This window comes from Chlamydomonas reinhardtii, chromosome 16 (assembly GCF_000002595.2).
Source record: "Chlamydomonas reinhardtii strain CC-503 cw92 mt+ chromosome 16, whole genome shotgun sequence".
NCBI classification, from domain to species: Eukaryota; Viridiplantae; Chlorophyta; class Chlorophyceae; order Chlamydomonadales; family Chlamydomonadaceae; genus Chlamydomonas; species Chlamydomonas reinhardtii.
In genome coordinates this window covers 1300517-1324110 of record NC_057019.1, presented here as the reverse complement: position 1 = coordinate 1324110, position 23594 = coordinate 1300517, and the positions used below count along the sequence as shown (strand labels likewise).

Sequence of the window (23594 nt, the reverse complement as noted above, 5' to 3'; positions counted from 1 at the left end):
AACACTTTAACATAAACAGAGGCCCCCCTCTTAAGGTTGGGCCTGGGCCTGTCGCGCCTCGGCTAGACTTCGGTTGGACGCGTTGTTGTGCGTGACGAGCACTTGAGTTCAGGCAAGTTGCACCAGTACTGACACGTAGGAAGTAGGGACAAGGCAAGGGCGGGGCAACAAGGTTTGGGCATCAGTCGCGCAAAGGTGCCAGGCCCTTGAGCGCCTCGGTGCGCGTCTCCTAACGCTGGGGCCATTTGCGACATCGGACATTGGTCCTGCTGCATGCTCACTCACGCCTGCCTTGATGCCCGCAGGGGCGCCAAAACAGGCACGGGCCTGGCGGTCACTTGGCATCCCGGACTCGCTTGTCGCGGAGGCAAGCAAGGACCTTTCAAGTTGAAGCGCATACCACAGCAATGTCAGCCATGTCTCAGGAGCCTCACCGGCCACATGACAGCGCCGGACCTGCCTTTGACACGACAGCCGACACGCAGTCGCTGCTGGCCTCTTTCCCCGTGCCGACCGCCGCCGAAGCCGTCGCGCTGGAGGATGGTTGGAACATCGATGATGACTGTTGGGACCTCGACCAGATGCTGGGCCTAAATGGCCAGGAGGACTCCGCCGCTGCTCCTGAGCTCCTGAGCCCGTCGCAGGAGCCAGCGGGCATCGGCGGCCTGAGCGGCGGCGGCTCATCAGTGGTGCCGCCTCTCATAGGCGGCCTGCTTGAAGGGGCTGCGGCAGTGACAAGTGCCGCTCAGCAGCTGCCTGGTGGCGGTGGCGGCGGCGGCGGGGGCGCTATGATGCAACAACAGCAGCAGCTCTACGGTGCTGTCGTACAGCAAAGGCAGGGCGGGATGGAGGTGGCCACACGGCCGGGCGACGACGCGGCGCAACAAGCCTCGCCTGCCTTCCCTCTGCAGCTGCAGCCTGATGGCGCAGCGCCGGCATCTGAAGACATGGTACTAAACCCGGCAGCGGCCGCCGTATATCGTGAGTGGCAGCAACCGGACGAACAGCAGCAACAGGGACCTGCGCAGTACCCGTACAACGGTCAAATTTGGCAGCAGCCGCTGCACCACCACCAACAACAATTTCACCCCCACCCCCACCACCAGTACCAGCACCAGCACCACCACCCGCACCAGTACCAGCACCACCACCAGCACCACCACCACCAACAGTCCGGACTGCAGCAGTGTGCGCAGTACCCGCCCCCCCAAAGCAGCGGCAGCGGGCAGTTGGAACCCAACATTGCGCAGTTACCACTGGCTGTTGACCAACAGCATCACCGTCTGCCTCTGATGCCGGTTCCAGCTGTGGTGCCATCGCTGTCGCCGTTGCCGGTGCTGCAGCCGCCGCCGCAGCAGCTGCTGCTGCGGCAGCTGCTTGAAACGGCCGCAGCAGCATTGCCAGGTCCGGCGGGCACAGCCTCTGGCGCGGCGGCAGCAGGCAGCGCCGGCAGCGCTGGCAGCGTCAGCTGTCGCCATGCCCTGGAAACCACCCGCGGCGGCAACGGTGGCGAGGAGCTGCAGCCGCCGCAGCCGCCGCAGCGCTATGGCAGCTGGCCATACCCGCACCCTGCATCCAACGGCTTGCAGCACCAGCAGCCAACGCAGCCGCCGCCGCCGCAGCTGCAGTCGGTGCACCTGCCGGCGCGCAATGGGGAGCACATGGACTTGCTCCGCCGGCTGCTCGCAGCTGGCAAGGCTGGGCCCAAATTCTGGGCAGCGGTCCTTCAGAATGGTGACGGCGGCAAGAATGCCACTGTATCGGATCTGCTGCAGCCGGCGGCCACGTCAGCATCGGGCGCAGCGGGAGCTGGCGGCAGCAGCAGTAACGCTTTTGCAGCTGCTGGCAGCGATCGTGTCAGCAAGGGTGTCGGCTGTTTGCCTGTCTATGCCACGCTCCCGGCGGACGTTGTCCGGGCCCGGTACGCTCCGGGCAGTCCGACAACCAGCGCCACGTTCACGTACATAGGCCCAGCGCGGCCGGCGAAGACTGATTACACCACCGGTAGCGGCGGCTACGCCAAGTCTGCCTTCCACCCCTTCCCCAATGACGTCCAGCTGGCCCTCTGTGGCGTGCTCGGCTCACTCCTAGACGGCGCGTCGGCGGCCGCGGCCGCGTCGGCGGCGGCGGTCCTGGCAGCAGCGCATTCGCAGCCGCTCCTTACCGCCACCGCATCAAGCATCGCGGTGGCTGGTGGGCATGGTTGTCGTCGTGCAGGCGGTGGCGGCGGTGGCGGCGGCGGCGCCAAGGGCCAGTGGCCGCCAACGCCGGGGCTGTGTTACTTCCTGGACAAGGAGTACCGCACCCACTGCTTGGACCACCACGACATGACCAACCACAAGTGCACCAAGAACGGCCACGTCACGCACAGCCTGCACCGACTGCTGGTCGTGCGGTGCATTGGCGTGCGACCAGAGGACGCGTGTGCCGGCGGGGCGGCTGGCGTGGAGGAGGGCGCGGCGGCGGCGGGGAGCGCAGGGGCGAAAGGCGGCAAGGGGGGACGGAGGAAGGGGAACACGTCGGGCGGAGATGATGGCTTCGGTGGGCAGCTGGTGCAGGTGAAGGCGACGCGAGACGGCGTGGTGGCCACCTTTGCGTTCGGCAAGTCCTGGCCGTGCATGTGAGTAGTGCTCGCGGCGGCGGCGGATGCATGCCCATGCATACTGCATGCGGGCTGTGGCCCTAGCTAGCGGTGCAGGGTTGATGCGGGCAGTGCTTTTGGCCTTTGCCTTGGGCGTGCGGTCACGAGCAAGGCGTCGGCCTGTTGTGCGCACGTGCCATGTTTGCATGTAGTGCTACTGCGCTTGCCACATGTGTCCTAAGCGCCCTCGCCCTTGCCTACGCAGCAACGTGGTGCACCCGCCGGAGCAGGCCCCGGCAGCGGCCGGCAGCCATGGACAGCCGGCTGTAGCAGTGCCGTCTGCGGCTGAGGAGCATGAGCAGGCGCCGGCAGCAAACGGTACCGTCGGCAGTAGCAAGGCCTGCCAGCCGGCCAGCACCTCAAGCAGACGCCGGCGGGTCCGGCAGTATGCGCCGCCGCCGTCGGCGGTACCGCCAGCCTGCGCCGCTGCACCGGCTGCCGCAGCTGTAGCGGCTGCTACAGCCGCCGCGACCGCCGTTGCACCGGCTGCCGCGATGGGCCCTGCTGATGCTGCTCCCGGCGCGTGCGCGGCGGCCGAGGGCGGTACGGCGGCGGCGGAGGTGGCGGCGGAGGTGAACGAGGCTGAGCACCGCGGCAGCCGGCGACGGCTTGTCCCTACCACCGCGGCGGCTGCTGGTGCTTCCGGTGACGCCGCCGGTAGTAGTGGCGGCGGCGGCGGCGGTGACAGCAGCAGCAACGTGGAGGCTCTCAGCCAGGCGATGAAGGACGCGGCGCGGCTGGATGACGGCATCCGCCTCTTCATGCAGTCGGAGAAGGCCACCACCGAATATTTTGAAATACTCATCAAGAAGGTGCGGCGCCGTGTGTGCAGTAAATGTACGGGCAGCGACAGCAGCACCAGCCGGCTCGTCACTCCGGCTGTTTCACTCACCGCCCACGCATTGCTGCTGCTGTGTGTCCCCTGGCATGGAACAGGAGTTCGACAGAGACCTGCCCCGCATCCTCAACATGCGCGACGGCCACCCCAGAGGCTACGGCATCCTCAACGCCATCATCCACGCGGCACTCGCGCTCGAGGGCCTGAGTTCGGAGCAATCCAGTTTCGCGCAGGAAGCGGCGGCAATCACACCACAGCCGCCGCAGCCAAAGCTGCCTCAGCCGCGCGTGATGTCTGACGGCATGCAGAGCAAGGTGGTCGCGCTGTTTGAAGCGCTGCTGGAGCTGTGCGGTAGCGACAGCGGTGGCGGTGGTGCCAGCGGGGGCAGCGACGGTAGCGGAACCCCAGGGCTCGGTGGCCCGGCGGACAGAGCCAAGCAGCTGTACCTGCAGAAAGACTTCGATTGGTGGGACACGGTGCTCCACACCTGCTGCAGGTCAGGCCGCGACGCATACGCGCTGTGTGAGGTGGCCGGGTGGCGATGGCGGGGCAAACCTCCATAGCTTGGCGGGCCGCTTGTTTACTTGGCTGTTTGGCCTTTCCGGCCAGGCGCACTGACGCATCGTTCACTTCGTCCAGCTGCACGTGAGGACTTCCCACATGGCTTTGCGCATAAGTATACTACGTATATTTGCACGTCTGGTACATGCATGTAGGTTCGGGCTGGTGCTTGTGCTGCACTGGCTGCTGCCGCGCTTGGACGGCAACGCGCTCACGGCTAGCACCAAGAAGAGGTGGGTTCCGCTAATGACGGCGGCACGAGCGGAGCATGGCCGGGCCGTGGAGGTGACGGAGCTGCTGCTGCGGCGCTGCCTAGAGCTAGGGCTGTTTGGGCCATCAGCGCTGGAGGCCGGCACCTCGGTGAGTTAGAAGTTGGCGCACCTCACGTCTCACGCCTGGATCTTTCCTCGCGCTTTAAACGAGAGTCTGACTGAGCATGTGGAGTGAGCCACGTGGAAGCGCAGACACGTGCAGCACCCACCCAGCCGGCCGCCCGCTCCACATTTTCTTCGTGCAGGTGCTGCTGTGCGACCTCACGCCCTTCAACAAGTACTATCGCAGCGTGGGGGCCCGTCGCGTGCTGGACACGGCCATGGAGCGGGTGAGAGGGAGCGCGCGAGCGGGCTGCTGCATGGCGGGTGAGGGTGCCGGCAGCCGCGTAGGTGGATCGGGTTCGCATGTTGGGCGGCTCTGCGGGTCCGGCCAATTCCAGACCACGTACGGCTGAGTGCCGCACTACCGCTCCAATGCAAGCGGCCACGTGACGCCCATCGCTACCCTGGGCGTCACCCAACAGGTGTGGCGGGACCCCTCCACGCGCCCGCGCGTGCGCGAGGACGTGCAAGACGAGGAGCAGCTCATGTCGCTGATGGACGGTCTGAGCCTGGGCATGGGGCGCCTCAGCCTCGGTCGCGATATGGACACAACCGAGTAATGGACATCGTTATGATGCCCATCGTACCTGCTGAGAGAGCCACGAAGCAAGAAAGGAAGAGGCCACACGCTGCTCTCCGTGTCCATGTCCCGGTGCGGAGCCAACGGCCGCGCTTAAGGGTGCGGGGTTGTGTGTGCACACAGTGCGGGCAAGCCGCAGGCGCATGCACTTACGTAAGCCAGTATGTGGCTCCAAATGCTATGAGTATAAACGCTAGTCAGGAAGCATACGTCACTTCCGGATAGAACAAAGCATGCATGCAGGATTGTCAGCACGTCAGCGCGCGTGGTGTGCAGGGGTCAACCCTAGCAGCGTGTGACACACAACTTGGGGGCTTGTGTCGTATGTGTTAGTGCGTTACATTCCTTGCTTGCTGGAGCTTGCTCGCAATACTGCACACAACATGCCGTGCACAGTTCGTCGCGTGGACTGAGATACAAAGGACAGCAGTCGCCTTGACACTGCTGTGAAGTGCAAACACAGGCGTAGATAGCCATTTCCATCATAGGCGCATTGCTGCAATGCTACTTATGAACGGTCGCGCAGCACGAGCCTAGGCTGCAGGATGTGCACGCGCGTTTGTGTACGGTAACACTACGGTTCTGCGTTGTGGTGGTGCATTGTGCATGTGGCGCACTATCTTGCGCAGGTCCTTGGTTGCAGCGGTGCTGCATTTGAAGGAGTTGATTTGATACGCTGTTACCATAATCTGTTGAGCTGTTCCGTAGCCTCGGCGCTTTGGATTTGTCACACATGGATTCCGCTTTACGGCATAACGCTTTTAGGGCGCAGCCGTGACTTGGGCCGGCAGGCCGGCACCCGTGCGTGCGCCTCTTACACCGTTACACGGTCTTTGTCAGGTGTCTCCACCGGCGGACCACGTCTGCTTACACTGGGTTTGCGGGACGGTACCCCTGGCCAATGCGCCTCGTGCGCACCTGTCGGCTGAGTCGGTGGCCGAGCTGGGGCTTGAGTCGATGGCTGAGTCGATGGCTGTTAGGGCGCAGTCATGTCTTGGGCCGTCAGGCCGGGACCCGTGCGTGCGCCTCGTACACGGGCTTGTTGGTATTGCCTTTGCTGAGGGGAGCGCGGTCTCCCCTGCTGAACAAAGCGGACTCGGTCGCCATCGTTTGCGGTGCCTTTGCGGTGTCTTTAGTGCAATATGCCGTAGTTGTCGTTCGTAGTATGCGGCACATACCCGGCATTTGAACACCTCGAAGACGGCAAGAGGCAGGCGGGGCCGCGCGTGTATGCGCTGGTTGCGGCGATTGTTGCGACGTCGTTGTAGTATGTTGGTGCGGTTGTGCCATCCAGCGCCTGCGAGGCGTCTGTACGGGTCACCAAGGCTGCCCTCTGCAGCTTACTCCCCTGCCGAGTGCGGTCTCCTCGCTTGAGGCGTTCTTACAGAGCTGCCGTGATTTCGTATACTCAGTTGTTCGGTTGGCCGTTGAAGTCATGCTTTCATGGGTTGCGAGGCTACAAGAAGAGACAATCCTATGAAAGGGACATTCGTGTTAGGCAGGGGAAACGCCCTGCCCTGATGCGCAGGGACCTATCAAGCACCAGATGAGCCTTGCGCCTGTGCGCAGTGTTGGCTTTGCGTAGGCGATGAAGTTGCGTTGTCCCCTGTGCAGCTTTGCACGGTGCTTCGGATGGCGCTGTATATTGGGCTGTAGGCGCGGTATTCACGGAAGCGGAGAGTAACCCTGTCACGTACCACGGCTAATGAGAAGGCAAGAGTGGCCCTGGCCAGGCGTCAGGCGCTGACCATCGAGGAACGTGGGCGGCATGTGTTGGAAGAAACTAGGCGCGACCAGGAGTCAGGTTTAGCTTCTGGAGGCATGTGGGCAGAGGGGTCGGGCGAATGTCGCACACTGCCTGTGCTTCCGGTGGATGGGAAACGCATGACGGATGAGTGAAGTAGGTGGATTGGCAGGGCTCAGGCGGGCTAGCGGGGCTCAGGCGGGCTAGGCGGGTCTAGGCTGTCTGTGCGTACCGCGTAGCTGTGGGAGGTAGACTGCGAACCAGGGCAGGGTTGTTTCCCCTGGTCTGGCTTGAATATCCCTTTGGCGGGATTGTCCCTTCTTGGAACCTTCATGCAATGTGCTTGCAATACTTCAGGCACTTGGGGGCATCGGCCAGGGTCGGCCAGGGTACAATCCGATCGGCGTACTGGTACAGAAGGTGGTCGTTTGTACTCGCAATTTTGTTACAAGTGACTGCCTTCAGAGCCTCCTCACCGCGTCTTCGTGGCACTTGAATGGCATGCACCGTGGAAGAGGATTACACCACACCCAGTCCGCTATGCCCTAGCAGCCTACCCGTGTCCGCCCAAAACGCTCCTCGTCCACTACCCTGGTCCTTGCGCGGCAGTTCCACACCGCCTTGTGACATCCGCCTAGAACTGCAACCTGAATAGCTTTCCAAGATGAAAGCACGGACAACCCCATACACACGCCGTAGGTGACACGACACGCCACACAAACGCGTTCGAAATCCGCTTGAAACCGTTAGCAGCCTGACTTGAGACCCAATCGCACTGTCCGCGTCTCCGCATCCCCAGCCTTGAGACGCACGGCGTGGCCCCGCCAACAGCTCGTTGCACGCAACCATAGCTTTACAATACAGGACGGTAAAGCCGGCTGCTCCGCGCCTGTACAATCTGACGCGCATCCCCACCGGGCGCAGCCATACACTATGGTCAGCCCGCTGCCGTGGCAGGCCTAGGCCAAGGGCGCACCCTGCGTAGTCCCAAACTCAGCCGCTCGCCCGCCAGCGCTGTGCCCGCTTCGCCGCTAGCTCGCCAGCCGCTCCGCCTCTCACACACCACCTGCCGCCGCACCAAAGCTCCTCCACCACAGCCACCGCACCCGCCACACCGACTGCCGCTGCTGCTGTTGCTGACATCGACGCCGCCGCCAGCCGCTTAGGGCGCGCGCACAGGGCCCACGGGCGACACGGGCGCCTCCATGAAGGACGCGCCCTCGCGGAAGTAGTTGACGGCGCACGCCTGCTCGCCGTTGGCGCCCACGGGCACCACGTCCACCTGTGTGTGCGTGCACGTGCGCGCGGGCAGGCGGGGGGGGGGGGCAAGGTTGCGGTTAGGTGTGCGGCCCATTACGTCCTGCCTGGTATATGGCAATACGGCTATGGTATGCGTCATTGTACCAGGTTACGCACATTGCGTAAAGCTTTTCGCTCCCTTAAAGTCCCTGTCGTGCGAAGGCCCTGTCCACGTCATCACCACCTCATGTGGCTCCCGCGCAGCCCGGCGGCCGTGGCCCTGCTTGTGGCCCAAACCCCGACCCCAACCACCACGGCCATGCAGCCCCACTGTTCATCAGCTCTCGTGCCTCGACCTGCACATCCCTCCCCCTGAATCCCCGGCCGCCTGCTTCCCCGCCGCGCGCGCTGACCTGGATGCGGGCGCGGCCCTTCACCAGCTCCGAGCCGTCCGCGGACAGCTTGTACTCGAAGATGCGCGGGTGCTTGAGCACCAGGTCGGGAATGCCCGAGTCTGCAGGAGCACAGCAAAGGGCAGGCAGCAAGCCAGGGGTTGGTTGGTGCCGGGTGGGAGTGCGTACAGTAGTGCTGAATGGAAAGCCGCATGGCCCCGTGACGGCCAGGCCACCCCCGGGCGGACGTGCAGGGTGCTGCTGAGGCGGCACCGGGCTACGTTCATGTGAAGCTATGGTGTGCTCGCCACTGATGCCGCCGTGAACATGGGCGCCTGCCCTGCCCCAGCTTGGGGCATATGCCCTGGCCAGGAAAGCTGCATTGCCCGCCGCACTGGCGCTGGCCCATCCGCGGCCGTGCGCCGTGCACGTGCAACCTCCAAAACCCTAATTCCGTTCGGCCGAGCGCCCGACCCCAGCTGCACACCCCAGCCCCCTGGCTGGCCTCACCCGGCACGCCTCTCCGCTTCAGGTAGTCCACCACCGACTTCAGGCGGGTCTCCGGGTTCAGGCCCAGCAGCACCACGCTGATGGACGCCATATTGCAAATCTCATCCTGCTTCAGGCCCACACTGGTCAGGTAGTCAACGTTAGTCAGCGTTACGCCCGGACACAGCCTCGCCCGGACACAGCCTCATCCCTTGCCACTTCACCCCACGCCTCCTTCCTTCAGCCCCTTTCCCCACCCACACCCACCCAACCACACATCTCCCCCTCTCACTCCACCCCTCCGCACCCCGCTCCTCCCCACCCCACCCCAACCTTCACCCCCTGCCACTCACTGAGCTTCTTGTCAATCTCGTACTCCACTGGCAGGCCGTGGCAGTCCCAGCCGAAGCGGCGTGTCACGTGGTGCCCGGTGGCGGAGGCGTAGCGCGTCACGATGTCCTATGTGTGTGAGTGTGGGTTGCATCAGGTGATGTGTGGTGTGGTGTGGTGTGGTGTGTGACTATTGAGGCGCGTGCACACGCAGCGTATCAACGCTGTAGCCCCCAAGGCAGAGCTGATGGGGTGCTGGCGCAAGGGCGCTGGTCCTCTGCTCGCGGCGCCCGAGCAGGTGCGAGGGGGCCGGGCCTCGGGGCTTGAGGTGTGAAGCTGTAGGGGGGGGGGGGGGTATTACCCGGCCGCGCCGACCTGGGCACGCCCCCCCTTCGCGAGCTGGCCGGGGACGGGATCGTACCTTCAAGGTGCCAGCCAGGATGTGGCCGTAGTGGGGCAGGCCAGTCGCGAACGGGGGGCCATCATAGAAAATGTATTCCGGCTTGCCCTCAGTGCGCTTCAGCTGCTCGTTGAACGCATCCAGGCGATCCCAGAGCTCCAAAATCTTCTTCTCCTCCTTAGGGAAGGAGTAGTCGTTGCCCTCGAGCACATCCGCAATAGACATCGTGGCTCGGCGCCGGTGGGGCCTTTTGGTGCCTAAACTGTCTAATTCAGACACTGAATTGGTTCTGTCGACTTGAAAAAGCAGCTGGATCAGCAAAACAGGCCCAACTGGCTTCTCGCGCCTCTATTACGCGGCGGCAAGTGCTCTGCGCCCAGCACCTAGGCCAAACAAGTACCCACAACAAGTATCTGACTCTGAGGCAACTACGTAGAGGGAGAGGGGCAGCGAGGCCTTCTCCGGTCGTGCATGGGGGTACGACCTCGTCACATGGTACTGTCCGCATTTCCTGGCTTGTAGTGATGAAAAACATAGCCCAACAAAGCGGCTATACTTGGCCGTAACTAAGGTCCCACCTCTTGTTGTTGGGCATGGTCTTCGGTTGGACGCGTGGTTGAGTGTGACGAACGCTCGATAATCAGGCAAGATGCACGATTAGTGACATGTAGGAGGTAGGGTCAAGGCAAGGGCGAGGCAAGGTTTGGGCGAGCGGTGCAATCGGTCGCGCAACGGCGCCAGGCCCTTGAGCGTCTCGCTGTGCGTCTCCTAACGCCGCGACCTTTTGCGATATCGGACATTGGTCCTGCTGCATGCTCACTCACGCCTGCCTCGATGCCCGCAGGAGCGTCAAAACAGGCACAGGCCTGGCGGTCACTCGGCGGCATCCCGGACTCGGTTCCGTGCGCGGTCGCGAAGTCCAGGGCCTTTGAAGTTCAATACTGCAGCAATGTCAGCCATGCAGGAGCCTCACTGGGCACATGACAGCGTTGGAGCTGGCGTTGACACGACATCTGATACGCAATCCCTGGCCTTCCCCGTGCCAACGGACACCGAAGCCGCGCTGGAGGATTTCGAGGGCGCCGACGCCGTGCTGGATGTTTTTGGGAACTTACACGACCTGGGTTCGGGCACAAGTCTGGACTCAGAAACGATGGAACTTCTGCGCAAGGACTGCGCCGGTGACTTCGCCGATGTCTCGGGGCCCGTTTGCGACGGCCTGGCGGGGGCGAGCTACTGCTCACCAGCGGCGCCCGAGGGCAGCGGCGGCCTGAGCGGCGGCGGCTCATCAGTGCCGCCGCCCACAGGCGGCATGGTAGAAGGGGCTGCGGCAACTTGCGACGCCCAGTTGCTGGGTGGCGGAGGCTGGGGTGCAATGCGGCAGCAGCCGCAGTGCATGGGCGCATGGGCACAGCAAGCGCAAAGCGGCTGCTGGATGCCACAGTCGGGTACATGGTCGCACTCAGCTTTCCTGCCTCTGCAGCTTCAGCAGCCTAGCGTTGCGGCGCCGCCTGAGTTATGCGACTGGCAGCACCAGCAGCACCAGCAGCACCACCACCAGTACCAGCAGCACCAGCACCACCAGCAACACTCTTTCAGACTACAGCAGCACGAGCAGTACCCGCCGCAGCCCCAACGCATCCCGCCGCAGGTACCGCAGGCTCTTTCTTATTACCAGCACTTGCTGGCTGCTGCGGAACCCGCTGCCGCGCCATCGGACCCGGCACAGCAGCAGCCGCTGCAGCCGCAGCCGCAGCCCCAGCCGCAGCAGCTGTGGCACCTCTCTGGCGGCGGCTGCTGGCCACACCCGCACCCTGCGTCCAACGGCTTGCAGCACCAGCAGCCAACGCAGCCGCCGAAGCCGCCGCAGCCGCCGCAGCTGCCGCAACCGCCGCAGCCGCCGCAGCTGCAGTCGGTGCACCTGCCGGCGCGCAATGGGGAGCACATGGACTTGCTCCGCCGGCTGCTCGCAGCTGGCAAGGCTGGGCCCAAAATCTGGGCAGCGGTCCTTCAGGATGGCGACGGCGGCAAGAGCTGCACTGTCGCGGATCTGCTGCAGCCGGCGGCCGCGTCAGCATCCGGCGCAGCAGGTGCTGCTGGCGGCAGCAGTAACGCTTTTGCAGCTGCTGGCAGCGATCGTGTCAGCAAGGGTGTCGGCTGTTTGCCTGTCTATGCCACGCTCCCGGCGGACGTTGTCCGGGCCCGGTACGCTCCGGGCAGTCCGACAACCAGCGCCACGTTCACGTACATAGGCCCAGCGCGGCCGGCGAAGACTGATTACACCACTGGTAGCGGCGGCTATTCCAAGTCTGCCTTCCACCCCTGCCCCAACGACGTCCAGCTGGCCCTCTGTGGCGTGCTCGGCTCGTCCCTGCTGGATGGCGCGACGGCGGCGGCGGCCGCGGCCGCGTCGTCGGCGGCGGTCCTGGCAGCAGCGCATTTGCAGCCGCTCCTTACCGCCACCGCATCAAGCATCGCGACGGCTGATGGGCATGGTCGTGGTCGTGCAGGCGGCACAGGCGGTGGCGGCGGCGGCGGCGGCGGCGGCGCCAAGGGCCAGTGGCCGCCAACGCCGGGGCTGTATTACTTCCTGGACAAGGAGTACCGCGCCCACTGCCTGGATCACCATGACATGACCAACCACAAGTGCATCAAGAACGGCCACGTCACGCACAGCCTGCACCGACTGCTGGTCGTGCGGTGCATTGGCGTGCGGCCAGAGGACGCGCGTGCCGGCGGGGCGGCTGGCGTGGAGGAGGGCGCGGCGGCGGGGAGCGCTGGGGCAAAAGGCGGCAAGGGGGGCTGGGGCGGCAAGGGTAACACGTCGGGCGGAGATGATGGCTTCGGTGGGCAGATGGTGCAGGTGACGGCGAAGCGGGACAGCGTGGTGGCCACCTTTGAGTTCGGCAAGTCCTGGCCGTGCATGTGAGTAGTGCTCGCTGCGGCGGCTGCATGCCCATGCATACTGCATGCGGGCTGTGGTCCTAGCGGCGCAGGGTTGATGTGGGCAGTGCTTTTGGCCTTTGCCTTGGGTGTGCGGTCACAAGCAAGGCGTCGGCCGGTTGTGCGCACGTGCCAAGTTTGCATGTAGTGCTACTGCGCTTGCCACATGTGTCCTAAGCGCCCTCGCTCGCCTTTGCCTACGCAGCAACGTGGTGCGACCGCCGGGGCAGGCTCCGGCAGGGGCCGGCAGCCATGGACCGGCTGCTGTAGCAGTAGCAGTGCCGTCTGCGGCGGAGGAGCATGAGCAGGCGCCGGCAGCAAACGGTACCGTCAGCAGTAGCAAGGCCTGCCGGCCGGCCAGCACCTCAAGCAGATGCCGGCGGGTCCGGCAGGATGCGCCGCCGCCGTCAGCGGTACCGCCAGCCTGCGCCGCTGCACCGGCTGCCGCAGCTGTAGCGGCTGCTACAGCCGCCGCGACCGCCGTGCTGGCTGCCGCGATGGGCCCTGCTGATGCTGCTCCCGGCATGTGCGCGGCGGCCGAGGGCGGTACGGCGGCGGCGGAGGTGGCGGCGGAGGTGAACGAGGCTGAGCACCGCGCCAGCCGGCGACGGCTTGTCCCTACCACCGCGGCGGCTGCTGGTGCTTCCGGTGACGCCGCCGGTAGCAGCAGTGGCGGCGGCGGCGGTGACAGCAGCAGCAACGTGGAGGCTCTCAGCCAGGCGATGAAGGACGCGGCGCGGCTGCGCAAGTGCATCCGGACGTTTCTGGATTCCGAGGAGGACGTCGCCGCCGCCATGGAGTACTTCAGGACGCTCATCACCCGGGTGCGTCCAAGCTAGCTAGGTCATATTGCAGCACGGTACAGGGCGGAGTTATTGTATCCTTTTCTTGACATTATCGGCGTATGGTATTGTTGACGTATATGCGTATCCTTCCTGCACTTGCTCACGACAGGAGTTCTGCGGCGACGTGAAGCGCATCCTGAATATGCGCGGCGGTCATCATAAACGTTATGGCATCATGAACTCCATTATCCACGAGGTCCTGGACCTTGAAGGCCTGTTGTCGCCGTCGCCGCCGGAGTCGCCGACGGCAACGCAGACGGCGCAGGCGGCGCAAGCGGCATCGCAGTCGCTATCGGCTGCACCGCAGCCACCGCCGCCGCCGCCGCGTGTGATGTCGGACCGCATGCAAGTCAAGGTGGTGGCGGTGTTTGAGGTGCTGTTCACCACGGTCGGCGGCGGAGGCGGAGGAGGCGACGGAGGCGGCGGAGGTGGCGGCGGAGGTGGTGCAGGCGGGCTTGGGCCGGCCGACGCGATCAAGGAGCTGTGCCTTCAGGAAGACTTTGAGTGTCATGACACAGCGCTGCACACCTGCTGCAGGTCAGGCCGCGCGACTTGGTGGCCGGGTGGCGATCGACTTGATCACCTCACGCGGTGCCTAGCTCCCAAAGGTCTAGTTGATTATCACGCCTCATAAGTGCGCATGCAGGTATGGGCTGGTGCGCGTGCTGGAGTGGCTGCTGCCGCGCGTGGACGCGGACGCGCTCACGGCCAGCACCAAGGACGGCTGGTGCCTGCTGCACACGGCGGCGCGCGCGGGGCACGGCCAGGCCGTGGAGATGGTGCTGCGGCGCTGTCTGAAACTAGGGATGTTTGAGCCATCAGCGCTGGAGGCCGGCACCTGGGTGAGTTACGGAGTACAGCGGGCGTGCCGCCTGCCCGCATGGAGTGCAACACACTCAGCCACCCTGGCGGCCCGTCCCACCGCCGCCCTGAGGGCATGCCCCATCTGGCCAGCCACTTGTTCCATCGTCGCCCGTGCAGGTGTTGCTTTGCGACATCTCGCACATCAACAAGCACTACCGCCGCACGAATGCCCGCGGCGTGCTGGACGCGGCCATGGAGCGGGTGAGTGGGAGCGAGCGAGCGGGCTGGTGCGTGGTGTGGCGGCGGGCGTGCCGGCAGCCGTGTAGTTTTATCGGGTTCGGATGTTGGGCGGCTCCACGGGTCCCGCCAATACCAGGCCACGTTCGCCTGCGTGCCTCCGCAATGCACGAGGCCAATTGACGCCCATTGCCGCCCAGCCAGCCAGCAACTCGTCGGTACAGTAACTCCGGCGTTCGACCAGCCGCGCACTCCTGCCCTGCCGCTGCCAATTGTATGCCATTTGTTGGGTTCTGGGAATCAGCTGCACCCTACGGGACTTCACCAACTTGCCTTACCACTGTCCCATCACACGCCCATTGCCGCCCGGCAGGTGTGGCCGGACCCCTCCTCGCGCCCGCGCGTGCGCAACGACGTGCAGAAAGATACACAGCTCAAGGCGCTGATGACTGGCCTGAGCCTGCGCTACCTGCGCATGGGGCGCCTCAGCCTCAGCGGTATGGACACAACTGATTAATGAACATCGTTATGATGCCCATCGTACCTACCAAGAGAGACACGGAGCTGCACGGAGCAAGGAAGGAAGAGGCACATGCGGTATTCCGCGGCGATGTCCCCGCACGGGGCCAACGCAAACAGTGCGTGCAACAGGGGTACATGCAATTACGTTCCGCTATGTATGCTACGCAAGCCATTATGTGGCTTCCAATGCTATGAGCATAAACGCTGGTCGGAGCATACGTAACTTTCGAACGGAATAAAGGCATGTCAGCACGTCAGCGCGCGTGCTGTGTAGGGGTCAACCCTAGCAGCGTGTGACACACAACTTGGGGGCTTCTGTCGTATGTGTTAGTTGCTACGTACTTGCTTGCTCGAGGTTGCTCACGATACTGCAAACAACATACCTTGCACAGTTCTGAGGTGTGTGGACTGCGATACGAAGGACAACGGTTTCTTTCACACTGTTCTGAGGCACAAGCACAGGCCTGCTGCATAGCCACCATCACGTACACAATGTTGCAATGCTGCGTACCTACGGTCGCGCAGCACGAGCCAAGCCAGTAGATTAGGCTGCAAGATGCGCAGGCGTGTGTGCGTACGGCAGTGTTACGGTCCTGCATTGTGGTGGTGCATTGTGCACGTGGCGCACTACCGTATCGTGCGCAGGTCTTTGGTTTGAGCGCTTCGCTGCATTCCATGATGGGGTTGAGTTGACAAGCTATTGAGCTGTCTGATTTGGAGATGTCGCACATGATTTTCGCTTGGCATTCTGTTGTTAGGGCGCAGCCGTGTCTTGTGCCGTTCGGCCGGGACCCGTGCATGCGTCTCTTACGGTACACGGCCTTTGTGTCACGTGTCTCCGCCGCCCGACCAGGTCTGCTTACACATAAGACTCGCGGGGCTTTACCCCTGCCAATGCGCCGCTGTGTTGGAGCTGAGTCGGTGGCCGAGTCGGGGGTGTTGTCTTTGCTGAGGGGAGCGCGGTCTCCCCGGTTCGACAAGGCGGAATTGTTCACCATCTTTTGCGGTGCCTTTGCGGTGCCTTTAACAGTCGTAGCTGTCTTTTGTAGATACACACAGGACAGCAACAGGCAGGAGGAGCCGTAGTTGTTCACGTGCTTGCAGTTGTTCGGTTGGCCGTTGAACCATGCTTTCATTGGTTGCAAGGACAAGAAGAGACAGTCATATGAAAGGGACATTCATGTCAGGCCAGGGAAAACGCCCTGCCCTGATGCGCAGGGACCTGTCAAGCACCAGATGAGCCTTGCGCCTGTGCGCAGCTGTGCGCAGTGTTGCCTTTGCGTAGGCGGTGGAGTGTGTTGTCCTCGGATGTTTACCGTGCAGCTCTGCAAATGGCGGCTGAAATGGCGCTCTCTATTGGGCTGTAGGCGCGGTATTCACGAAAGCGGAGAGTACCCCTGTCACGTACCACGGCTAATGAGAAGGCAAAAGCGGCCCTGGCCAGGCGTCAGGCGCTGACCCTGGAGGAATGTGGGCGGCATGTGTTGGAGGAAACTGGACGCGACCCTGCCTGTGCATCCGGTGGATGGGAAACGCATGACGGTTGAGTGTAGGTGGATTGACAGGGCTCAGGCGGGCTAGGCGGGGCTCAGGCGGGTTCGGCGGGGTCTAGGCTGTCTGTGCGTACCGCGTAGCTGTGGGAGGTAGACTGCGAACCAGGGCAGGGTGGTTTCCCCTTGTCTGGCTTGAATATCCCTTTGGTTGCATTGTCCCTTCTTGTAACCTTCATGCAATGTGCTTGCAATACTTCAGGCGCTTGGGGGCGTCGGCCAGGGTCGGCCAGGGTACAATCCGATCGGCGTACTGGTACAGAAGGTGGTCGCTTGTACTCGCAATTTTGTTACAAGTGACTGCCTCCAGAGCCTCCTCACCGCGTCTTCGTGGCACTTGAATGGCATGCACCGTGGAAGAGGATTACACCACACCCAGTCCGCTATGACCTAGCAGCCTACCCGTGTCCGCCCAAAACGCTCCTCGTCCACTACCTTGGTCCTTGCGCGGCAGTTCCACACCGCCTTGTGACATCCGCCTAGAACTGCAACCTGAATAGCTTTCCCATTTGAAAGCACGGATTAACCCGTACACACGCCATAGGTGACACGGCACGCCACACAAACGCGTTCGAAATCCGCTTGAAACCGTTAGCAGCCTGACTTGAGACCCAATCGCACTGTCCGCGTCTCCGCATCCCCAGCCTTGAGACGCACGGCGTGGCCCCGCCAACAGCTCGTTGCACGCAACCATAGTTTTACGAAACAGGACAGCGACAACGGCTGCTCCGCGCCGGGGACCGCCCTGACGCGCATCCCCACCGGGCGCAGCCATACATTACGGTCAGCCCGCTGCCGTGGCAGGCCTAGGCCAAGGGCGCACCGCTGCAGCTTCTGCGTAGTCCCAAACTCAGCCGCTCGCCCACCAGCGCTGTGCCCGCTTCGCCGCTAGCTCGCCAGCCGCTCCGCCTCTCAAACACCACCTGCCGCCGCACCAAAGCTCCTCCACCACAGCCACCGCACCCGCCACACCGACTGCCGCTGCTGCCGCTGCTGCTGTTGCTGACATCGCCGCCGCCGCCAGCCGCTTAGGGCGCGCGCACAGGGCCCACGGGCGACACGGGCGCCTCCATGAAGGACGCGCCCTCGCGGAAGTAGTTGACGGCGCACGCCTGCTCGCCGTTGGCGCCCACGGGCACCACGTCCACCTGTTTGTGCGTGCACGTGCGCGCGGGCAGGCGGGCGGGCAAGGTTGCGGTTAAAATTGCGCGGCCCATCTGGCATATGGTAATACGGCTATGCGTGTGCGTCTGTATCTGTTTGCTGTTATGGCACCGGCTCGGCGCATGGTTTGAAGCTTTTGCTGCCTTCAAGTCCCTGTCGTGCGAAGGCCCTGTCCACGTCATCACCACCTCATGTGGCTCCCACGCAACCCGGCGGCCGCGGCCCTGCTTGTGGCCCGAACCCCAACCCCAATGGCCACGGCCATGCAGCCCCACTGTTCATCCAGCTCTCGTGCCTCGACCTGCACATCCCTCCCCCTGAATCCCCAGGGCCGCCGCGCCGCCTGCTCCCCCGCCGCGCGCGCTGACCTGGATGCGGGCGCGGCCCTTCACCAGCTCCGAGCCGTCCGCGGACAGCTTGTACTCGAAGATGCGCGGGTGCTTGAGCACCAGGTCGGGAATGCCCGAGTCTGCAGGAGCACAGCAAAGGACAGGCAGCAAACCCGGGCTTGGTTGGTGCCGGGTGGGAGTGCGTACAGCTGTTCTGAGTGGCAAGCCGCATGGCTCCGTGACGGCCAGGCCACCCCCGGGCGGACGTGCAGGATGCTGCTGAGGCAGCATCGGGCTACGTTGGTGTAAAGCTGTGGTGTGCTCGCCACTGATGCCGCCGTGAACACGGGCGCCTGCCCTGCCGGTTCGGTCGCCTGGTCGCCCTGTTCGGTCGCCTAGTCATTCCCACCCACGCCCGTCGGTGGTGAGCTGTCTGCTGCGCAACCCTGGGCTCCTGCAGCCCCAGCTTGGGGCGTGTGCCCTGGCCAGGACCGCTGCATTGCCCGCCGCACTGGCGCTGGCCCGTCCGCGGCCGTGTGCCGTGCACGTGCAACCTCCAAAACCCTAACCCCGTTCGGCCGAGCGCCCGACCCCAGCTGCACACCCCAGCCCCCTGGCTGGCCTCACCCGGCACGCCTCTCCGCTTCAGGTAGTCCACCACCGACTTCAGGCGGGTCTCCGGGTTCAGGCCCAGCAGCACAACGCTGATGGACGCCATGTTGCAAATCTCATCCTGCTTCAGGCCCACACTGGTCAGGTAGTCAACCTGCGTACCCCGACCAAGACGCGTTAGCAACACTTCTTCCAGCGAGACGCGTCCATAGCGTCGCGAGGGGTCAACATTCACTCACCACGCCCTTGGCGCGCTCCTCGGTGGTGCGCAGCATCCCCTTCATAGTGCGGTCCACAATCTGCTCAATCCAAGGCTTCTCCCAGCCTGCATGCAGATGGATGTTAGCACGTCGCGCTATTACGCTAAAACAGAAGCGCGAAAAACCTACCGAGCGCAAAGAGCATCCGCTGCACCTTCTCGATAGAGGAGGGCAGCTTGTAGGGATCCTTCTCAGACCATGGCAGCGGCAGCTCGCCAGGGGTAGTCTTGGTGATCACGGTCTTAGTGTCGGGGCTTTGCTGGGTCACCCGCACAACGATGCTCGCCCTGCGCCGCACGAGCGATGGCCACGTCAATACCGCCAGCAATGCAATAAATCGGCTGAAACTTAAGCTGATGCAGTGACGTGGCCGCGGTGATCAGGGCGGGGCTGCGACAACGCCTGGTTTGCCCGCCGCACCTCTGCGACTGCACCGGCTGGGGCTTCGCAAATAGCTTCGACTGCGTGCGGGAAGAGCACGCCACACCTAGGCCTTGCCGGCCAACCAGCATAGCGGACATACTTGCGTTCTGGCCCTAGGTAACTCCGCTTGAGGCTTAAGATGTCGCGTGGTACGTTTCCCTCAGATCTATGAATTGTGCCGTGTGCCAAGTACGCCTAATTAAACATAAATGCGTGCGTCACAGTCAAGCACGGTCGGGAGAGCGCTCGTAGAGCGAGGGGGGCCTGCACTCATCATGCGGTCGGCACGCGAGGACCCTACGCCATTCCGCGTGCACAGCTTCATACTGAAGAGTTTGACTTTAACATAAACATTTATGCCCGCGCCAATAGAATTGCCCATAAGCTTGAACCGAGGGTTCTGAAGTTCAGCCAGCATTTCTCCTTTAACTACTGCAAGACTTTCATCGGATAGGTCCTCGTCCATGCTGCAGTGATAGGCAGGGGAGAGCTCCTTGGTCTCCGGAACTAGCGGGCAGATCCCGCTCCTACGTCTTTAGCTGCGCATTTTGGAGGCACTAGGCGAGGTCTGTTATCATGGACCAGGATGCTAAGATTCAGCAATATGTGCTGCTGGCGAAGGGCCTCCGCGGGCGAGGCCTGACGGACCTCATCGCTAAGGCAACCGGGGACCCCGCTGTGTTTGGCTTCGGCGAGCTGTTGGATGTGCAAAGCGTAAAGGAGGTGAGTTTCGCTGGCGATTTGCCATGGAGGGGGCATGGGCCCGCACACAAGGGCCATGGAGGGAAGGAGTGGGTGCACGGGTGGTGCCGGGTGTGGGTTTCGTGCGGCGTGTCAGGCGGGGCGAAGCTTTGTTGGACGCCGTCCCCTTCCTCAGCTGAGTCTCACAGTCGTGCGCCGCGCACATATACTGCGCAGCTGCAAGGAACCGACCTGGCGTCCCACAATGCGCTCCTACAACTCTTCGCATACGGCACGTGGTCCGACTACCAGGGTGAGACGCACGCGGGTGTGGATGGGGACTGGTGGTGCCTGCCACGGAATGGAACGGTTGCTCCGACCACCACATGTGCATGCGCTTGGCGCGTGCCAAGGCATCCGTGCGGTTGTCCATGCCCGTCTAGGCCGAAGAGGTATTATCGAGGGGTTTGAAGTGGAGCCGTGTGTCAAGCGTGCTGCGGTCAGCCGCCGTTCTGTGATGTGTACGTGCACGTCTCGCATTGTTACGCACGCGTGTCGATATCGCCTATAATGCCTCTCACACCTCCCACACCTCATAACCCACAGCCAACGCGTCCAGCCTGCCGCCGCTGAGCGAGGCGCAGGCGCTCAAGCTCAAGCAGCTGACGGTGGCGTCCCTGGCCGCGTCGGAGAAGGTGGGTGGGTGTGCGGGCAGAACTTTTCAAGGCTTGACGCATCCAGAGTACAGAGTAGGCAGCTGCTGGTCCTGTGCCTCCCCAGTCACCATCATGACTCCCGCATCTATGCCTGCCCCTGGTCGCGGGAGGGCCCACTTCCCCCTCCCTCCCCTCCTGCCGCGCCGCCCCCCCCCGCGTCTGCTATAATACTGAATTACTCTTTCTGGCTACGCCTTCACATCTTATATAGTCATGAATGTAACCCCCCCCCCGTGCAGGTGCTGCCATACAGCCAGTTGCAGTCCGCGGTGTCCATCAGCGGTGTGCGCGAGCTGGAGGACTTCCTCATCAACCACTGCTTCTACGCCGGAGTCATCACGGCCGGCAAGCTGGACCAGAAGCAGGCCTGCCTGCAGGTGGGCGCGTTGGGGCGGGGCGGTTCGGGAGCGCGGGGGAGGGGACGTTTGGGGTTTGGTGGCAGAGGCGGGCGGGCGGGCGGGCTGCGGGCGACGGAAAGCGAAGCAGCGAGTCATGCAGGGCGGGGGTTAAGAGGGGCGTGGTGGCAGGGGCGGAATGACGCTTGAGTGAGGGTGGGTATGGGGAAGATGCAGCAGGGTTGGGGCGACGGGCTGGGGCGTTGGGTTGGGGCCACGGGCTGGGGCGTTGGGCGCTGAGGTGTCTGTCCTCCAGGCGGGCGGGAGGTGATAATTTGTGCGGGGCACGTGACGGCACGGCCGTGCATGCTTGGCCTGCCCGGGACCCCAGCGGACCCCTGTCCGACGTGGCCCGGGGCCGTTCGGATGCAACACCTGCTCCTGCCGTCTGACGGCCACTGCCTGCCTGCCGCCGGCCTCAGGTGCACGACGTGATCGGTCGGGACGTGCGGCGTGAGGACCTGCCGCAGATCACACAGCGCATGGCGTGCTGGTGAGTGCGTGCCACCTGGGGGGGAGGAAGGGCCACCTGGGGGGAGAATGGGGCTACGGCATTCATGGATGCGGCTGCTAGCTCTCAAGTTGGCGGGTGGGCCAGGTACAGGTGCCCGCTCATGGTATATTCCGTATCGGATATCGCTGGGGGGGAGACGAGCGGAGCAGGAGCCGTGCAGTGCACTGGGGTTCGCCGCCCAAAGCAAGTCCAGCGCGACGAAACCTGCGGCCGCTTCTGACGACAACGCTACTCGACACACTACAACACAAACCAGGACGAAACCATGTGACGTTCCTTAACGAAACATTACAGGATCGCGGCGGGTGATGAGCTGCTCCGCGCCATCGAGGCGCGGGTCAACTACGCGACCGCCACAGCCGACGCGGCGCGGCAACACCGGGAGGAGCTGGACGCGCGCATTGAGGAGGCCAAGCGCAACATCAAGGTGCGGCAGGGATGTGTGAATCTCTGCTCAAAATTCCATCGTGGCCGCTGCGTACCCAGACTTACCCAGACTGGGCTTCTGGCTTTGGAACCGACTCCCCCGCGACCGCCACTACCTGGTAGTCCTGCCTGGAACCCTCATCCCCCACCCGCCCACCCCACACCCCACCACCACCCCCCACACACAAACACACACCCCACATCCCACACCCCACCACTCACCGACACACCACAACCCCCCCACACCGCCATCCCACATTCCAACGCCTCAGGCCGAGGCGCGCGCCAACGACGCGCTGATGGACGAGGGGCTCATGATGGGCGGCTTGGACATGATGGACGAGGACCGCGTGGGCACAGCCGGACTGGGGCTGGGGCCGGGCGAGCGCGAGGAGCGCATGATGATCATGGGGCCGGGCGGCGCGCGCGGAGAGCGGGCGCCGGGGCGGCCCAAGAGGTGAGCGAGAGCGCAGCAGGGGATGTGTGTGTGTGTGGGGGGGGGCAGCAGCGCAGCAGGGAGCGCAGCAGAGGGCGCAGCAGAGAGTGCAGCAGAGAGTGCAGCAGGGGCTGGAGGCAGTGGGGCGATGGGGTGGTGGGGCGGAGTGTGACGTGGGGTCGGGGTGTTGGGGGTGCGTGGAGGCGCGAGTTCTTGTTGCCGTGAATGCTGTGGCGGCGTAAGATGCGCTTCGGGGGCTGCTGGTGTCGCTGTGCCCACAGACGGTGTTTGCCACAGACCGTACTGACCCTCGGGTTGTGTGTCCCTTCCCACAGCAGGCGGAGGTAACTGGGCAGCAGTGCTGAGGAGGCACGCAGACTCGCGAGAAGGAAGGTTGTGGGCGGCGCAGAGCGCTGCGTTGCACCCGCGCATGTGGGCGTGGGAGCTGCTGGGTGCGGCGCCTAGGCATCTGGGATGGACGGGTAGGCGCTTGCTTGGATTTGTGAGCGCCGGGGTGGCTGGTTTTGTTTATGGCTGGCCGGCTGGTTGGAACCCGGAAAGGCAGGTTGAGAGTGGCAAGCTGTTGCTGCGAGCGAGGGGGAGCGCGCAGTCACCGGTAGTGCGCAGCCTGCGGCAGTTGTTGAGTAGGCGAAGCAGGCTGAATACGCAGGAGTGAGGCAGGGGCCACAGGAGTGCAGCTTGAGACAAGGGGCTAAAGGACTGCAGGGCTGGAATGCCCCCACTACACACGTTCACGATTCTGCTCCTGAACCTGCTGGGTGTGTGCGTACCGTGGCGATTGTGTTTATTGGCACGTGTGGGTCAGGGCACACATCGCACGGTACTGGTGCCGCCATGACGGTCGCCGCACGACAGCTGCTTTAATTCCATGAATGTACGCAAACCTGGGACTAACATTTGAGCGAGCCACCTCGGCGCGTCCTGGGCGGTGGAGGGGGGGGGGCAATCCTGTCAATTGACTCAGTACCCGATCAGCCGATCTCAGTAAATCGACGCTCGGGAATCAGTCGGGATGTACCCGAGTCTGCAGCACCTCCTTGAATACCGTACATCTTCCTCTGTTCCTCAAACACGGCACGGCACGCACCCGCTTGCTATGTGTCGTCAGCTCTTTCGGCGTGTCCCGGC

The 23594-nt window shown here is 63.7% G+C and overlaps 5 protein-coding genes across 5 annotated transcripts; 3 read left to right on the top strand and 2 right to left on the bottom strand.

Annotated features, from left to right (window-relative positions):
- The first annotated feature begins 13 nt into the window (after positions 1 to 13).
- Positions 14 to 7139, top strand: CHLRE_16g651700v5 (uncharacterized protein). Its single transcript, XM_043070808.1, has 7 exons — positions 14 to 112; positions 306 to 2620; positions 2847 to 3453; positions 3578 to 3975; positions 4196 to 4400; positions 4558 to 4641; positions 4837 to 7139. The coding sequence occupies exons 2-7, from the start codon at positions 408 to 410 to the stop codon at positions 4972 to 4974; spliced, it is 3645 nt and encodes a 1214-aa protein (XP_042915451.1). The 5' UTR covers positions 14 to 112; positions 306 to 407; the 3' UTR covers positions 4975 to 7139.
- Positions 7140 to 7171: 32 nt separating this feature from the next.
- Positions 7172 to 10003, bottom strand: CHLRE_16g651650v5 (uncharacterized protein). The gene is made up of 5 exons (XM_043070807.1): positions 9610 to 10003; positions 9212 to 9317; positions 8880 to 9062; positions 8391 to 8491; positions 7172 to 8020 (listed from the first exon to the last, which is right to left on the bottom strand). Exons 1-5 carry the CDS (start codon positions 9811 to 9813, stop codon positions 7901 to 7903), a joined length of 714 nt encoding a protein of 237 aa, XP_042915450.1. The 5' UTR covers positions 9814 to 10003; the 3' UTR covers positions 7172 to 7900.
- A 120-nt stretch (positions 10004 to 10123) lies between these two features.
- On the top strand, positions 10124 to 16739 carry CHLRE_16g651600v5 (uncharacterized protein). The gene is made up of 7 exons (XM_043070806.1): positions 10124 to 10232; positions 10433 to 12513; positions 12737 to 13355; positions 13486 to 13913; positions 14023 to 14218; positions 14358 to 14441; positions 14791 to 16739. The coding sequence occupies exons 2-7, from the start codon at positions 10538 to 10540 to the stop codon at positions 14932 to 14934; spliced, it is 3447 nt and encodes a 1148-aa protein (XP_042915449.1). The 5' UTR covers positions 10124 to 10232; positions 10433 to 10537; the 3' UTR covers positions 14935 to 16739.
- A 28-nt stretch (positions 16740 to 16767) lies between these two features.
- Positions 16768 to 19499, bottom strand: CHLRE_16g651550v5 (uncharacterized protein). The gene is made up of 6 exons (XM_001698182.2): positions 19275 to 19499; positions 18984 to 19141; positions 18834 to 18919; positions 18610 to 18748; positions 18022 to 18122; positions 16768 to 17637 (listed from the first exon to the last, which is right to left on the bottom strand). Exons 1-6 carry the CDS (start codon positions 19373 to 19375, stop codon positions 17518 to 17520), a joined length of 705 nt encoding a protein of 234 aa, XP_001698234.1. The 5' UTR covers positions 19376 to 19499; the 3' UTR covers positions 16768 to 17517.
- A 104-nt stretch (positions 19500 to 19603) lies between these two features.
- CHLRE_16g651500v5 (uncharacterized protein) lies at positions 19604 to 23360 on the top strand. Its single transcript, XM_001698103.2, has 8 exons — positions 19604 to 20000; positions 20196 to 20271; positions 20565 to 20653; positions 20914 to 21051; positions 21492 to 21562; positions 21878 to 22010; positions 22282 to 22466; positions 22781 to 23360. The coding sequence occupies exons 1-8, from the start codon at positions 19854 to 19856 to the stop codon at positions 22791 to 22793; spliced, it is 852 nt and encodes a 283-aa protein (XP_001698155.1). The 5' UTR covers positions 19604 to 19853; the 3' UTR covers positions 22794 to 23360.
- The last annotated feature ends 234 nt before the right edge of the window (positions 23361 to 23594 follow it).

Coding starts and splice junctions, on each gene's coding strand:
- CHLRE_16g651700v5 (XM_043070808.1), top strand. CDS start 408: ATGTCAGCCATGTCTCAGGAGCCTCACCGGCCACATGACAGCGCCGGA. Junction 3,454..3,577: donor TTGAAATACTCATCAAGAAG/GTGCGGCGCCGT, acceptor GGCATGGAACAG/GAGTTCGACAGAGACCTGCC. Junction 4,642..4,836: donor TGGACACGGCCATGGAGCGG/GTGAGAGGGAGC, acceptor GTCACCCAACAG/GTGTGGCGGGACCCCTCCAC.
- CHLRE_16g651650v5 (XM_043070807.1), bottom strand. CDS start 9,813: ATGTCTATTGCGGATGTGCTCGAGGGCAACGACTACTCCTTCCCTAAG. Junction 9,318..9,609: donor TCCTGGCTGGCACCTTGAAG/GTACGATCCCGT, acceptor TCACACACATAG/GACATCGTGACGCGCTACGC. Junction 8,021..8,390: donor AGGGCCGCGCCCGCATCCAG/GTCAGCGCGCGC, acceptor ACGCACACACAG/GTGGACGTGGTGCCCGTGGG.
- CHLRE_16g651600v5 (XM_043070806.1), top strand. CDS start 10,538: ATGTCAGCCATGCAGGAGCCTCACTGGGCACATGACAGCGTTGGAGCT. Junction 14,219..14,357: donor CGCTGGAGGCCGGCACCTGG/GTGAGTTACGGA, acceptor TCGCCCGTGCAG/GTGTTGCTTTGCGACATCTC. Junction 14,442..14,790: donor TGGACGCGGCCATGGAGCGG/GTGAGTGGGAGC, acceptor GCCGCCCGGCAG/GTGTGGCCGGACCCCTCCTC.
- CHLRE_16g651550v5 (XM_001698182.2), bottom strand. CDS start 19,375: ATGTCCGCTATGCTGGTTGGCCGGCAAGGCCTAGGTGTGGCGTGCTCT. Junction 19,142..19,274: donor CAGCCGGTGCAGTCGCAGAG/GTGCGGCGGGCA, acceptor CGTGCGGCGCAG/GGCGAGCATCGTTGTGCGGG. Junction 18,920..18,983: donor GCGGATGCTCTTTGCGCTCG/GTAGGTTTTTCG, acceptor ATCTGCATGCAG/GCTGGGAGAAGCCTTGGATT.
- CHLRE_16g651500v5 (XM_001698103.2), top strand. CDS start 19,854: ATGGACCAGGATGCTAAGATTCAGCAATATGTGCTGCTGGCGAAGGGC. Junction 20,001..20,195: donor ATGTGCAAAGCGTAAAGGAG/GTGAGTTTCGCT, acceptor TATACTGCGCAG/CTGCAAGGAACCGACCTGGC. Junction 20,272..20,564: donor CACGTGGTCCGACTACCAGG/GTGAGACGCACG, acceptor CATAACCCACAG/CCAACGCGTCCAGCCTGCCG.